At 38.4% G+C, this 14,038-nt stretch overlaps 3 protein-coding genes across 3 annotated transcripts; 1 reads left to right on the forward strand and 2 right to left on the reverse strand.

The window, feature by feature from the left end:
• Positions 1 to 947: 947 nt before the first annotated feature.
• On the reverse strand, positions 948 to 1,689 carry LOC133880497 (uncharacterized). Its single transcript, XM_062319449.1, has one exon. The coding sequence runs from the start codon at positions 1,570 to 1,572 to the stop codon at positions 1,150 to 1,152; it is 423 nt and encodes a 140-aa protein (XP_062175433.1). The 5' UTR covers positions 1,573 to 1,689; the 3' UTR covers positions 948 to 1,149.
• A 2,891-nt stretch (positions 1,690 to 4,580) lies between these two features.
• On the forward strand, positions 4,581 to 8,484 carry LOC133879484 (uncharacterized). The gene is made up of 4 exons (XM_062318058.1): positions 4,581 to 5,536; positions 5,995 to 6,249; positions 6,343 to 6,434; positions 7,447 to 8,484. The coding sequence occupies exons 1-4, from the start codon at positions 4,898 to 4,900 to the stop codon at positions 8,231 to 8,233; spliced, it is 1,773 nt and encodes a 590-aa protein (XP_062174042.1). The 5' UTR covers positions 4,581 to 4,897; the 3' UTR covers positions 8,234 to 8,484.
• Positions 8,485 to 9,044: 560 nt separating this feature from the next.
• LOC133880759 (protein SOSEKI 1) lies at positions 9,045 to 12,606 on the reverse strand. Its single transcript, XM_062319757.1, has 7 exons — positions 12,287 to 12,606; positions 11,775 to 11,954; positions 11,606 to 11,675; positions 11,416 to 11,528; positions 10,584 to 11,226; positions 10,368 to 10,463; positions 9,045 to 9,365 (listed from the first exon to the last, which is right to left on the reverse strand). The coding sequence occupies exons 2-7, from the start codon at positions 11,896 to 11,898 to the stop codon at positions 9,203 to 9,205; spliced, it is 1,209 nt and encodes a 402-aa protein (XP_062175741.1). The 5' UTR covers positions 11,899 to 11,954; positions 12,287 to 12,606; the 3' UTR covers positions 9,045 to 9,202.
• Positions 12,607 to 14,038: the final 1,432 nt, after the last annotated feature.

Here is a 14,038-nt window from a genome sequence, read left to right on the forward strand (position 1 = left end):
ATGTATCCTCACAATTATAAGGAAGACATTTTGTTCTAGATTTAAGAATTGAACATTTTGGGTTTTATTTGATGATTTGATCAATGAGCTATTGACCTGAGTTGGGCACCATCGCACTAAAAGATGGTTATCTTGAGATTCAATTGGAATTCCATCATTTCTTAGTTCTTGCAATATTTTCTGGCTATCTAAATTTTGTCGTGCACCAATCTGTTGAGCAAAATAAGATTGGAGTATAATTCTGACCACAATTAGTGTGCACAAAAAAATCACACTGCAGAAGGTAAGATTGATAGATACAAGGCAAGATTGATTGCAAAGGCTAAAACTAGAAAAATGGATTAGATTATAATGAAGTTTACCCACTTTGGATACTGTAAAGTTGATCATTTCTCTTTAGCACATTTTCATTGGAAGAATTATATATATCAAATAAATGTGAGGATGATATTTATTAATAGCTACTTGGGAGAAGTATATATACCGAACGGATCCGGATTCCTAGCAATTTGTTGTCCGGGTTGCTAGAATTGGGGTAGCAAATGCAAGAGAGCTCAAAACCTACTCGGACAGATGGGTCTTATAGGAGCTCTTTCACATTTGCTACTCGAAATTTAGATAACAAAATTGGTGGAGATCGCTATCTATATTGACTATCCAAAGATTATCTAAAGAAAGGCTTGGAATAAATGTCTAGTCTTACCTAGAGTTATTTATATAGTCTAGTCTTACTTAGTAAGGAATAAATGTGGCACTTAACATTCATGCAATACTTTCACAATCCATCAATCTTGTGCAGGATTAAACTTTTTAAGGTGTCACACTTATTAGTTATTATGCCACTTGCACAGTTTCTTTTTGTTTTTGCAACCAACATTTGGTATTTGAGGAGTCGCACTCATCAGGTTAAACAAGTGAAGCCATAGTTATGAATGTAACAACAACCGGAAAAGAAGAAACTCATGAATTACTAGTAATTGATTGCTATAATGGATGTACGTATAACGATAACAACACCTCATATAAAATAAAAGCATATATATATGCTACAAATAAAATAATCAAGGACTTGCAGTAAAATATGGGAAAAAGGAGAGGCTGACACAATCAATCAAAAGATGATCAGCCACTTGGCTGTTGAATGCAATCCTACATTTTCAGTAGGAGAAGAGGTTTTTTCCGGGAGTCTCCCTTAACCTTGATCAGATGGCTTAAAACTTTGGCATAACGACTCACCATTCTCTTAAGCTTCAGTCCTTGAACACCCTCTTGTTGCTGCTTTGTGACCAGTTGAAGTTGCTTTTCTTCTTCAGTGAAGTGTTGGCCAAGGGAGCTCCTGCTCTTGATAAGCTGCTTCAAGCTTTTTTTACGATCATTCTCTTCTGCTTCATCACCAACTCTTGAGGGAGAACTCCCGTCTCCTTCATGCACAACAGCTTTGACAGGGCCATCATTCCCTGGGGAAACTGTAGTGGAATTCTGGTCAGCATCTTGGCCTTTTGATGGCTTTCTGGTTCTCTTTGACATGGTAATGTCATAGTGGTGCTTACTTTCATTGCAGCCACTTCCCATTGCCCGGCCTGCAAAAGTGGCTAGCTGAAGCTAGGCAATGTTGCTTTTAGCTCGTATAGATCGAAGAAGAACCATCTTCCTTAGAAGATCGATCGAGATTACTTAGTGAACAAATTAAGTGGGTAGTTTAAAGGCCTCTCAAAAAGGTGGAATGTCTGTTTTCATAGATATTGTCCATTTTTCACGACTGAACCACCGACCTCCCTCCCGCTAGAAGCAGCTGACAAGTGATAATTTGATTTTTTGTGTATTCAGTACTGTTCACCAATCAGGTCCACCAGATTGTAGGAGGGTGTGTCCCCACACGATATCAAATGGTGCGGAGGAAAAACATCAGCTATAGTCGTCTATACATATCCACCGTACCCTTCATTGAGTCATTCATTCCTCGCTTTCAATAATCAATGCTTTTTTCTTCCTATTGTTTTTTCGTAGACCTACCTCATTTGAGTAGGTGACTCTCCTCCTTTCATCTGCAGCAAGCCAGCAACCACTAAAAGTCAAGCTATTTTCTCCGCCACCTTTTTAGCTTTTAAATTTAAAGGGTTAAATACGTTTTTGGCCCATGTGATTTAACGCCTTTATTTTTTGTCCCCCGTGGTTAATTTTGTATTGTAGATAGTACTTCATTTATGGTTAAAGACGTACGGAGATGGTACCTCCGTCTAAAAATTGACGGAAGTCCACATCATCGCCTCTCAGAAGTTGGCACGTGTCCTATGCATTAAAAATAAATAAATAAATAAAAAATGCATTAAAAAAATGAAAAAAAAAAAGAAAAAAAAGGGGGAGGGGTGGCTGAACTATCCTCATGGCCCTTGGGGGTGGAGAGAAAATGGGGGTGGCCGAAACTATCCCAAAAGCTTTGGGCCACCTCCATTTGGCCTGGGGGTGGGTTCGGCCACCCCAAAAGACCATGGGGGTGGCTCGAGCTATTCCTCCCTTATTATTATTTTTTTTTTTTAAAAAAAAATTAATGCTTTTATTTTATTTTTTTAAGTTTTATTATTATTCCTTTCTTATTTTTTTTAATGCATAGGACACATGTCAGCTTTTGAGAGGTGTTGACGTAGACTTCCGTCAATTTTTGGACGGAAGTACCATCTTCGTCTTTAGCCATAAACAAGATATTATCTACGATATGAAATTAACTACATACATGGGGCAAAAAATAACGTTAAACTACAAGTGGGTCAAACGTATTTAGCCCTAAATCAAAATCCTTTCTCACCAAAATAGTAAAATATTCAAAAGTGTTTCATTTCTCTTTTTAATAAATAATTATAAGGAGAGGAATATTAAGTGTCAACACACGTGACCGCGCACAGAGATTTCGACCAAATATGCCTGCAACATTTATAGGTGAAATGTAATTGGAAAAGCTTGCCCAAATGTAATTGGATGTGAGATTGTTTTGAGGGGATGATAATGGAAATCGAAGGAAGCTTAGCAGGGAAAATATGGCTAGAATGGAAATCCTATGTGTGATGGATCGGATGCCCTCTATTTCTTGAGTCTTATAGAACATGGATCATTTTCCTGTGTAACCGTCCAGCCAGGTGGTACCCTTTGATTGGGTATGCTCTGGTTGTACAGAACATCTCATATGCGTCGGTACACTCATGCACGTCTCATGGCAGCGATCCTCTACAGTGCAATCTCCTTTAGTATTCGAAGGATCAATGGGCTCATGGATTTGTCATGGGCTTTGAGGGCGATGGGCCTTGCTTCCCTATCCCGACGGGCCTCTTCCATGCTTAAGGTCCGAAGGGCCTTGAGGAACTAGGTAAAATCATTGAGAATTATCTTGCATGCGACAAGAAAAGATCTTGCATGCGACAAAGAGCATGACCACCTATTATGGTGCTTGTCTTCCTGGGCACCTACACCACCTGCCATTTCACATTTGTTGCTCGTATTACGGCTAATTGAACATGATATTCTAAATTAGTGAATGTATAACTAACATTGTTAGGAGGCTAAATATGTATCAAGCTGTTGGATAGTAGTTAGCACGTCTGCTTACGTCCACTAGGAATTGTTCGTTTGTCCAATTCCATGATTGTTGCTTAGCATGTTCTTGGTTTAGGTCATTCATGTTTGCCGGTGAAGACAGTGACTCATGTTTATAGTTGACCTTGTGCTGTCATTAATTTTATTTTTATGCACGAGAATGGGCTGGGCTTCTCAAATCAGACTGGTTCAAAGCAGGTCCATGGTTTGACTAATTGATTTGCTGTCATTTCCACTATGTTGCTAACGAGTAACAACATCAATTCAAGGAGGTCGATCGCTGGTTACAGTTCAAACATGATTTTTTAGCTTCGACTGTTGCAGTGTATAGTTAATTGAATCCAACCCTTCAACCAAAATGGTTTAGTTAGACAAGCAATCATTATCATTGTGAAAAACATCCCGGCCATGATAACAGCAGGACACATCAACAGAAGAAACTACACCTTACAACAATATACTGTTTATGCAGATTTTTGCACGTACCGCCTAACTAAACACAATGGTAGATGCAAACTAAGGAGAAGACTTTTGGACTGACGTTGGCCAATCCATTTTTTTGGTAGAGTAGGACTAGAGTGTTATTATTATTATTATTATTATTATGTATTAAACACTAATTTTTGAGGAGCATGTTAGGTTGGACAAAGGAACTTTATATAGAATGTAATACTGAGTGGCAGGTCATGATGCTGGAAAATGTCTACCGACCGGGTAGGCTTTGGCACTCCCTTGACCTTCTTTGCACACTTTTTTTTTTTCCCCATCTCAGTGTTAGTAGGTATGTCCCAAAGTTTGTTCAAAAAAAAGGTATGTCCCAAAGTTGAATGGCTCTACATTTGAACTTGTCCAAGGTTAGCGCGTGGAGGAGCGTAGGGGCGGGGTGGGATCCGACTACTACAAGCCTAACCTATATAGTACTTCTGTCTCTGTCACTGTTACTGTCACTGTCCTAGCTGCTCTGCTAATTGCATCTTCATCTGTACAAAGGCAACACAGCGCCTGAGTCTAAACAAAAAACAATCTTTTGCATTGATAAATACGTACATCCTGTCCTGTCCTCTTTAGCTTTTGTTGTGGGGATATTATTAAACCTGGGAACTCGTGCTCCCCATCTCTCTCTCGTTCTGCTTAGTACCCTGCAGAAAGTGCAAATCTCAAGCAAACCACATCTCCGTTTGACACGTGGCTAAAAGACTCCCCCTGTGCCCACTTTGAGATTCGACAGCACAGCGATTTGTCCGCTACCTCTCTCTCTATGGTGGCGAACTTCTATAACCCATAAACAGATAACAGAGAAGCAGAGCTTTTTATGGCGTCTCTAACCCCAGGCGTGCTTTCCAAGCTCCTGAAAAATGCAGGCAACAAGGACGTCAAGGTGACCGGAGAGCACCGCTCGGCGCTGCTCCAGGTTATCGAGATCGTTCCCTCCCTCGCCGACGATCATTGGAAAAGCAGAGGCTTCTTCTTGAAGGTCTCCGACTCGCTCCACTCCGCTTACGTATCCGTTTCCGACGAAAACGACGTCGAGTTGATCCACTGCGGCAAGGTTCAACTGGGTCAGTTCGTGTACGTGACCCGACTCGACTCCGGCTCGTCGGTTCCGGTGCTTCGCGGCCTAAGGCCCGTGCCCAAGAGGCGCCCTGGCCCTTGTGTTGGCAACCCCACCGAGTTGGTGACCTGTGATTTGTTGCCCATTAGACCCACCTTTGGTTTCAGTACTAGCGGCAATGTGAATGCCAAGGTGAACGCAAAAGCGAAAAAGGCTAACGCCAAGGCCAATGACACGACCAAGAAGTTGGAAGTGAACGGTCTGGATTTGAGGAGGTTGAGTTTGGATGATTCGGCGAGGAAGGTTTGGGATCAGAGCTCTACCAGGAGTAATGCCACTGCTCACACTACTTCGTCTTCCAAGTCCAAACAAATTTCCACTTCTTTACATTCTGCTTCTGTAAGACTCCATTTTGAAACTTTTGACTGACTTTCGTTTTCTTTGTGTTTTGCATTGTACTATTGTGGCTATTTCTTGTTCTGTTTCTTTTTCCATTTTGACATTGTTTGACACTCGTGCATATTTTTTACTCTTATCATTCTAACGTTCTTTATATTGCTTCTATGGAAATTGAATTGATCCCATTCTGAATTGTGTGCGCCATTGAAATTTACATGAGAATTGGAAGTTTTAATGGTAATATGGCATCAGTGGCTGCCATTGCATAAATGGCACCCATTCAAGAGGATGTACTCGCCTATAATATCCTATAAGCAGCACAGAGGAGCAATTCCTCTTCCATGGAAGCCCCAAAGGGGAGATGTATGGCATGTTTGAAATAACTTTTAATTTTTGCAACTTGGTACTCCTTTCTGCCCGTCCCTCACCTTTTATCTCCATGACTGGATGTGCTGCAGCTGGACTCTGATAAGAAGGCTTCTAAAAACGATCCGACAATGAAGCGTCCAAGTTTGAGTATTTCACCTTTGAAAAACAAAAATGATATTGTTTCTCCAACGTCAAAGAGCAAGACTTCTAAAGAGGATTTAAAGTCATTATCTGGGGCCGCTATTCTGAGCCGTCTTATTAAGGTGCCCCTCAATTTCAAAACTCGGTCTGACCAGATGATTTTGTGGAAAGCACTCCCTTCTACCATACACGATCTTGGAAAGGTATGGAATCATGTCTATGTTCATCATGTTCCACACTTCCATTTCTTCAAATGCCAAGTTCATATTGTTTTACATCCTATTGTCCTCGACCAGCAATCTGTGTCTCATAGGAATGTTGCATTTTTGGCTGCTGTACGTGCGTTAGAAGAAGCATCAGCTGCAGAGGGTGTCATTCATTGCATGCGGTATACATTTATTACGCTTTTGCCTTTGGCATTATATTTGTTGCTAGTACTTTTTCACAGTTGTTTTCATCTTTCTATGGATTAATGAGCCTTAAGTTTGATTTTTTCTGAATTCTATGCAGTACATCCCTTAGCTTATATTTGGCTTGATAAACATGTTGAAATACCCCACAAGAGTCTTCCAGAGTTCCCAATCTTCAAAAACCAGCAATGATATCTTCATAATTTTTCCTGCATTGTCCATCAGTTCTATATGGCATAAATTTCTTTAATAACATCTATGTTAAGTGGAAAAGTGATCACTTCTTGGTGAAGAGGACACCATTGCAACTGTCTTAGGAACTTTAAAGAACAAAATCTGATATCCATTTGAAACATGACTTAAAAGAGATGAATTAAAATTGTCAGACCAGTGTGAGAATGTCTGAATAATCTAAAGGGCATTCCCCCACAATATTCTACCAAGTTAGCTGTTGCATCCTGATATCAACAGTGCATGAAGGTGTATTAGTGCCTAGCTGTCTAAGATATTAATTACATAGGTTTCTTCTAACATGTGGACACTGGTTTTGCTCGCCTACTATAGGAAACATTAGCAATTTCACATTATATTAGTGCACCTCATTGCCTATATTATATGATTTTTACTATGGAACTGCTTGGAGAGTAATGTGCTAAATTTGCATATTCCCTTACGCAGATTTTCTAATTTTTCAGCCTTCCGTTTTCTCTATGTCTGCAGACGATATTTCTCCACAACCTGGACTTATGAAAAAAATTATATAATATTTTTAGCACCTTTTAAGGAGAGATTCTTTTGCAGGAATCTCTCTCTCTCTCTCTCTCTCTCTCTCTCTCTCTCTCTCTCTCTCTCTCTCTCTATACATCTTCTACCCAATTTTCCCGAGTGTTTCTGTCATTATGTTGTTTGTGACAAAAGTTTCTCCATTTGACATATCTGTCCCATGTTCAAGTTTGCAATATATGATGACCTTGTTTTAATTTTTTTCAGCATGTTTGCGGAACTCTGTGATACCTCTCAGAAAGTTCCTGCAGGACTACTGGTCGAGCAATTTTTGGACCTTCATCAAAATATGCAGAGAGCTGGAAAGGTTGTTAATTCCTTATTGAACACAATGCCTCCTGAAGCAAATTCAAGCAGTTCTTGTAGCCCACAGTGTTCGTTGCCAGATGTGTGTAAAAGTTTCACTAATAAAAATGCCACATGTTGGGTTCAAGCTGCAGTAGGTACTAATCTTTCCATGTTCAATCTCTTCAGAATGCAAGAAAAGAGTGAACTTCTAAATGGTGAGAAATGTCATTATGCCGTCATAGAGAATACTCTAGAGGAATTGAATTGTGAGAATAATTCACCTCAAGACAAACAAAGGCAGAAAAATCATGGAAGCTCTTTATCGATTTCAAATGCTAAGCAGATACCTTCAAGTTCACGGCGGCATCTTTCATCAACAAAGAAGACAAATACTGTAAGAGAGGAATGGTCTAAGGGAAGTAGATTAAAAGGGGCTGCAAGTTTAGCTGAAAAACTGCTCTTGGTTTCTTGTGAATGGTTCTTTAAATATTTGGAGGATTCATTAAACATGGGATTTGCATTGGGCAGGGAGGGAGAAATATCAGAAATTGCTTATCTTCTCAGGCAGCTTAAAAGGGTGGATCAGTGGTTGGATGACCTAGTTGATGTTGGAGTAGAGGTTGATGAGAGGAAACAGGACTTGAGGAAGATGTTATATGGGTTCCTACTAGAGCATGCTGATTCCACCATTGTTTCCAGTAGGTAGATATAACCACAAGAAGTAACAGAGGTTACATTTTTTAATACATACTCTATCAATCGCTAATCTCTAGTTCAGGTAGGGGTTTATGGTCAAGATTCTTACGGCACAAGTTGGTATTCCTGGCCTGGACTCTGGAGTTCCATCCCAGGATACGTCCTACAAGATTTTCTTTTTCCTACTGTCCCTAACATTTACTAATTCCAAAAGGCTGACTATCAGAAATATGATGATGACTTTAACATGTCTTTTTATGATGTGATCAGAGGCGCACAATAGTCCTTACTTTTTTAGTTCTACTTAATTTCTGGACTTGTGTTCTTCTCTTTCTCCCTAATTGGGAGTATCTCTTCTATACTTTATGGTATTTGGTTGCGCCTCTGTGCTTTCTAATGAGATTGATATACTTAAAAACTTTAACCTGTCCTATATCATTTATACTTATAGTTCAGTTCTACACCGTTTACTGCTGAATTCTTTCTTATTTCTCATTTGGATCACCATTCTTTTTCGTTGGTTCTCCTCTCAAAATATGGCTTGTTGTGAAGTATGGGATGAGATACGGTACTTTTGTCCCCTTTTTTAGGTTTGCAAAAATTCTTTTGTTGACATTGACTGAACAGAAATGTCTTTACATTGAGACACTATCCCCTTGAATTGATTATCCTATTTGAGGTCTTAGATCCATGTCACTATGATTTGCCTGCCATTCCTTCTCTTGCAATCTTTTGCCTGAAATGAATGTGATTATGTGGTAATATTGGATTATGGAAGCATCTTAACCTCCATAATAGGGGACCAGTTGTCAACAAACGAGTTATGTAAGATGTATATGGAATTTCTACTTTGATCACCCGCATGTGCCCTGCATTCTCCCTATACATTCGAGAAATATTTTGAAAAAAATGAAATGTAGGCTTTCTTTTCCCTCAACATTTTGAAATCAACAGAATTATCAGAAAACATCTAAAATGTTCAGTTGGTCAATAAATAACCATAAGCTGATTCCTTTTGAGAGGAAGTCATTGATCCGTGGGGTTGGGTCTTCTCAGTAGTGGTCTTTGCCAAAGCTTTCATTCCCCTACAGGACTTCATGTGAGAATGCAATTTTTCTGGCTTGAATGACTTTCCACATTGCCTGCATTAATTCAGAAACATTTTGGTCAACTTACGTTGCTCATGCAGTCATATTGAAGTTAATGAACTACAAAATGGAACAGGCGGACTAACAGGTCAATTTGTAAATGTGGTAAGTGTTTCAAGGATTACCACATTAATTTGTAAGGAATTTGTAATAAAAACTGTAGTGTCCCTAACAACACATTGATAATATCAATCCATGATGGTGATATGCTCCTAATCTTTCTATTGAATTAGGATGGTTGTTAGGATGATTGTTTTAACCACATTATATTAGTAGCAGCATATAACCAATGGATTCAGCACAATAGATAAAATATGAATGTGGATAGAAACCAACATCTTAATCGTGGCATATATAATTAATCAGGCAGTGGACCACAGTATTAATGGGTATCATAATCAACCCAATCAGGGACTCTCTCTTCTTTTTTATTTGCATTTTGATTTTAACTAGTAAAACAAACAGAAACATTGACTTCTGCTGAGTGCTGACATATATAATGATCATTTTCCTATGAGGCAATGTCTTTTGACTTTAAAAAAGATTCCCATTGGTTGGACACTTTGCCACTTGTCATACTTTGCAGTGATTGTGGCTTTCGTTTGACATGGCTTCTCCTTATCTGATCTGATGATTCTCTTCTACAAAAAGAGCAGGTCAGCCTGTATCTTTGGGCTCGCTCACCTCAGTTGAGCTTCTGTAGTCAAGACTCAAACCCCATGGGTTTTATTTTGGAGCTCTTCACACTCGTTTACTCATTTATCACACTTATTTTATATTGGTTATTTTAAGTGACGAACGCTTAAAGCTACCAAAAACACACCGCATCAATCAGTGCTAAATTGGTGCAAAGAGTAGTATTGCTCTTTATTCTGACTATTGCACCCTTCACCCTCATTTTTAAAACAAATGGACATTCCTGTCATTTGCCAATTCACAATGACATTATTGGTGTCCCCGAATACTATTACTAGCAAGATAGGTTGCGTCACTTACGAGCAATTTGGCTTGAAAGCAGTAGACACTGGTTTTTGTTTAGAGAATCCACTCTGCTTCTTCTTCTGTGAACCCTGTTTTTCATCAAAGCCTTTCCTGAACCAACAAATCCCAACCCAAATAAACAAATATTAATCTCTCTTCATTAACACTATATAATGCAGCAAATGTACAGACTTGACCAATTGTGATATGACCACCGTGAATTTGACGTACCAAGAACTGTGTTGCTGTTTTTGCTGCTGCTGCTGATTCCAAGTAGTCCCATACACCCTGGCAGACCCTCCCAACTTCTCTCCTTGAAAAATATCATCTTTAATATCGGATTTGCTGGAAGGCTTAGTTCTGCTGTCAGCCCGATTCAGCTTGACAAACACTGCATCATTGGTATCCGCAGCACCACAGCCAATCAAATTGCGTAACATGCTAGACGCTCCGCTTGAATAGCTCTTGCTCTTTGTAAACGGGGGGGACTGAGAAGACGATGATGATGAGTGTGATGAGGATGGTGTACCGGCCGCCTTTTCCACTTTGTCGTTGTTGCTCTTCTTTTTATTCTTCTTGCTCGGCAGTGTGGAACAGAAAGAAGTTTCGAGTTTCCCACCATGTTCATGCTTCTCTTCTTGGAGCTTTATTGAATCATTGGTTAGTGTTGACCTCTCAGAGCCAAACAAAGTTGACTCTTCATTGATTTCAGAAGAGAAATCTGTTGAGGTGTTGGTCTTAGAATCCGGGTGCGTTTGGAATGCTTCTTTGGGTGAAGGTTGCTGCTGGTTTTGGTCTTTAGCTTCGGCTTCAACCTCAACAGGCTGCTGCTTTTTCAAGATGTATGCTTTATTTTCACAGTACGAACCATGATCTGTAATTTCTAAGAAATCAATATGAGGAACTTTAAAAGGGAAGGATTTGTACAACATGAAAACAATATTAAAGGGAAGGATTTGTACAACGTGAAAACAATATTAACTATACCAATTACTAGTTTAATTCCATAAAGGGATGAGAATAGTCAAATTGAACCAAATCTCAGCAAATTTAACTGGCTTACCAAATGGGGTAGAGACAATCTCGGATCCTTTGATGACATATTCGTTGTCAGAGAGAGGGGTTATAAGGTCATCATCCAGCAAATCTTGCCAAACATAGCCTGTCTTGTACCTCCTGCCATTTCAATTTCCAATCAAAATTATGAAATAATCACAAATATCGAACTTTTTAATATGAGGAAAGATACATACCTCTTGTAGGACCAAGCAAAGGTTTCTGGCATGTCCTTTCCCCTCAAATCCGCAAGCCACCTCTTAACATCTTTTGCAAATATGAAAAAACAGATTTTAAACAATACCCATTAATCAATCAAGACAAAATCTTGCAGTGAGAAAGCTAGAGACTTTTTTGACTAGTCACCTCGCAGATAGACACCATTGCGGTTGAAATGGTGAACCCGAATGAGATGGGGATGCTCAACCCGACCCATGTGACTGAGGAAGTAAATGATGTGTATGCGCCTCACTTCACCTTTGGCTTCCATTCCTGTTCCTTGTCCTCTTCTTGTTCTTCTGCCGTTGTTGCTGCCGCTACTGCTTGCTGTACAAACACCACCAACAACAGCAACAGAAATCCTCTTCTTTTCAGACAAAGTCTCTCATTGATTAATCAACAAATTTTCAAAATATAATATTTTAGAGGAAAAGAAAGAGAGAGAGAGAGAGATCTTTGTCTCTCTGCCGGCCTGCTACACAGAAAGCCGAAAAGAAAACATATTCATCATGCTTAATATATAACTGATTATAATAATGGTGATCAATATTGATTGATGCAGGCCTAGCTACACGACTACATATGCAGGGACTGTAAGATAATAAAATAAAACACCACTTTCTCGCAGAAACAAAAGAATCATTGGTACTCGAGATTACCCGCCGAGTGTTTCCTTATGCTCACACTTATCTTTTCCTTCTCGATCTGCTCTAGGCAGCCTCTCTGTTTGTGTGTGTGTGTGTGAGAGAGAGAGAGAGAGAGAGAGAGAGAGAGAGAGTATAAGTTTAAGGAAGCGCCACAATATAAGGAGGATTGACCAGATTTAGAGCAGCTATATATGGAGACAGAAGATTGCTAGTTTGCCACCCGCGGGCTTTATCAGATTTCCCGCTATTTGACAAACATAACATGCAAAGCATGGATCGGAATTCTCTGAATTTGTTAAGATAATCACTGAGAAATTCTTGAAATTTTCTATTTAGAAAGTTCAGAATTTGTCTCTGTTGACATCTTATATACTTACATGACTTACATGCAATGTCTATGTCTTCAAAGCAAAAAAACTAAAATCCTCTTAAAATCTTGTTTCGTAAAAATAATAATTACCATTTTAGTAATTCTATTTATGAAATTACTATATATATAATAAATAAATAAAAACCTATTAGCCTTTATTTCAACGACCTTTAATTTCGATAATTTCGACAACCTTTTTACAAATTTAACCGTAAGTTTTGACCAAATATATATATATATATATTTTTGCGAGGACTAGCAAAATTAATTAGGTGCAATTCGAATAGTAAATTTGAGGGGGTATGATCCTAATAATTGCCATTGATACACTGCCTCCCTTGTTTTCTCCTCCTTTGAAAAATAATATTAATTTGTTCCTCTACGAACCGGGTCGATAACCTAACCCAAAATTTTACATAATGGACTGAGTGATCGAGCAACAATTAATACTTAATTCCACTATCTACTATGTTTGATCAATATAATATATATATATATATATATATATATATATATATATATATATATATATATATAATATTAAAGAGATTCCAATTCCCAAATTCTTTTCGTAGAAATCTCTTTTAATACGTACCCCATATTCGAATTAATTATCATATTTTCATGTTAATTAATGCCATATCTATTTAATGATAACCTGCTTGTTATTATATATAAGGCCTACCCTTTTCATCTAATTTAATGGTATGTAACATATATGCATATATAAAATATTGGTTAAGAGAGTTTTTGATCCGTAAGCATGCAATTTGGAACCCTGCATGCCTACACATTGATAAGATCGACCTTATTATTCTAATAGAGTAATAGGGACAGGGGTCTGGTGAACCATTTAGCTAACACATTAAAGTCTAAAAAATAAGTGATGATCGAAGGTGAAGGAGAAGGACAAAAATCTAATATATAGGTTAATTAACCAGGGAATTTAAGTATTATTTAAAGTGTACAAGGGTTGGGTCACCGACTGCATGTCAATAATTGATTGGTTAGTCCAACCTCATAATTTATGCTCTCATCTGTTTCTATATATATGTTGTATTCTACTGGTAGCTAGGAAAGTTAAGACAATTCTATACATATTGGTTGCTCAAATTGAATAACGAAGAACAAGAGGGAAAGTGCAAACAAAAAAAGGTTCAAATAAGCAGATAATCAAAACATGCACCTATTTTTTTCTTTCTCATTTAATAAAGAAAAGAAAGTAGTATTCTGAATGTTCCCTGTTCATGATGCATGGGCTCCTTATTCATAAATGCTATATATTAATCCTCCTTCACTCCCATCGCACTGCCACTTATCCAGCTTTTTAGAGCGTGTTTGGCTTTGTAATTTGAAACGTACTTAAAATGAGAGTTAATTCTTTAATAAAATGG

Source organism: Alnus glutinosa, chromosome 10 (genome assembly GCF_958979055.1).
Source record: "Alnus glutinosa chromosome 10, dhAlnGlut1.1, whole genome shotgun sequence".
Lineage (NCBI taxonomy): Eukaryota > Viridiplantae > Streptophyta > Magnoliopsida > Fagales > Betulaceae > Alnus > Alnus glutinosa.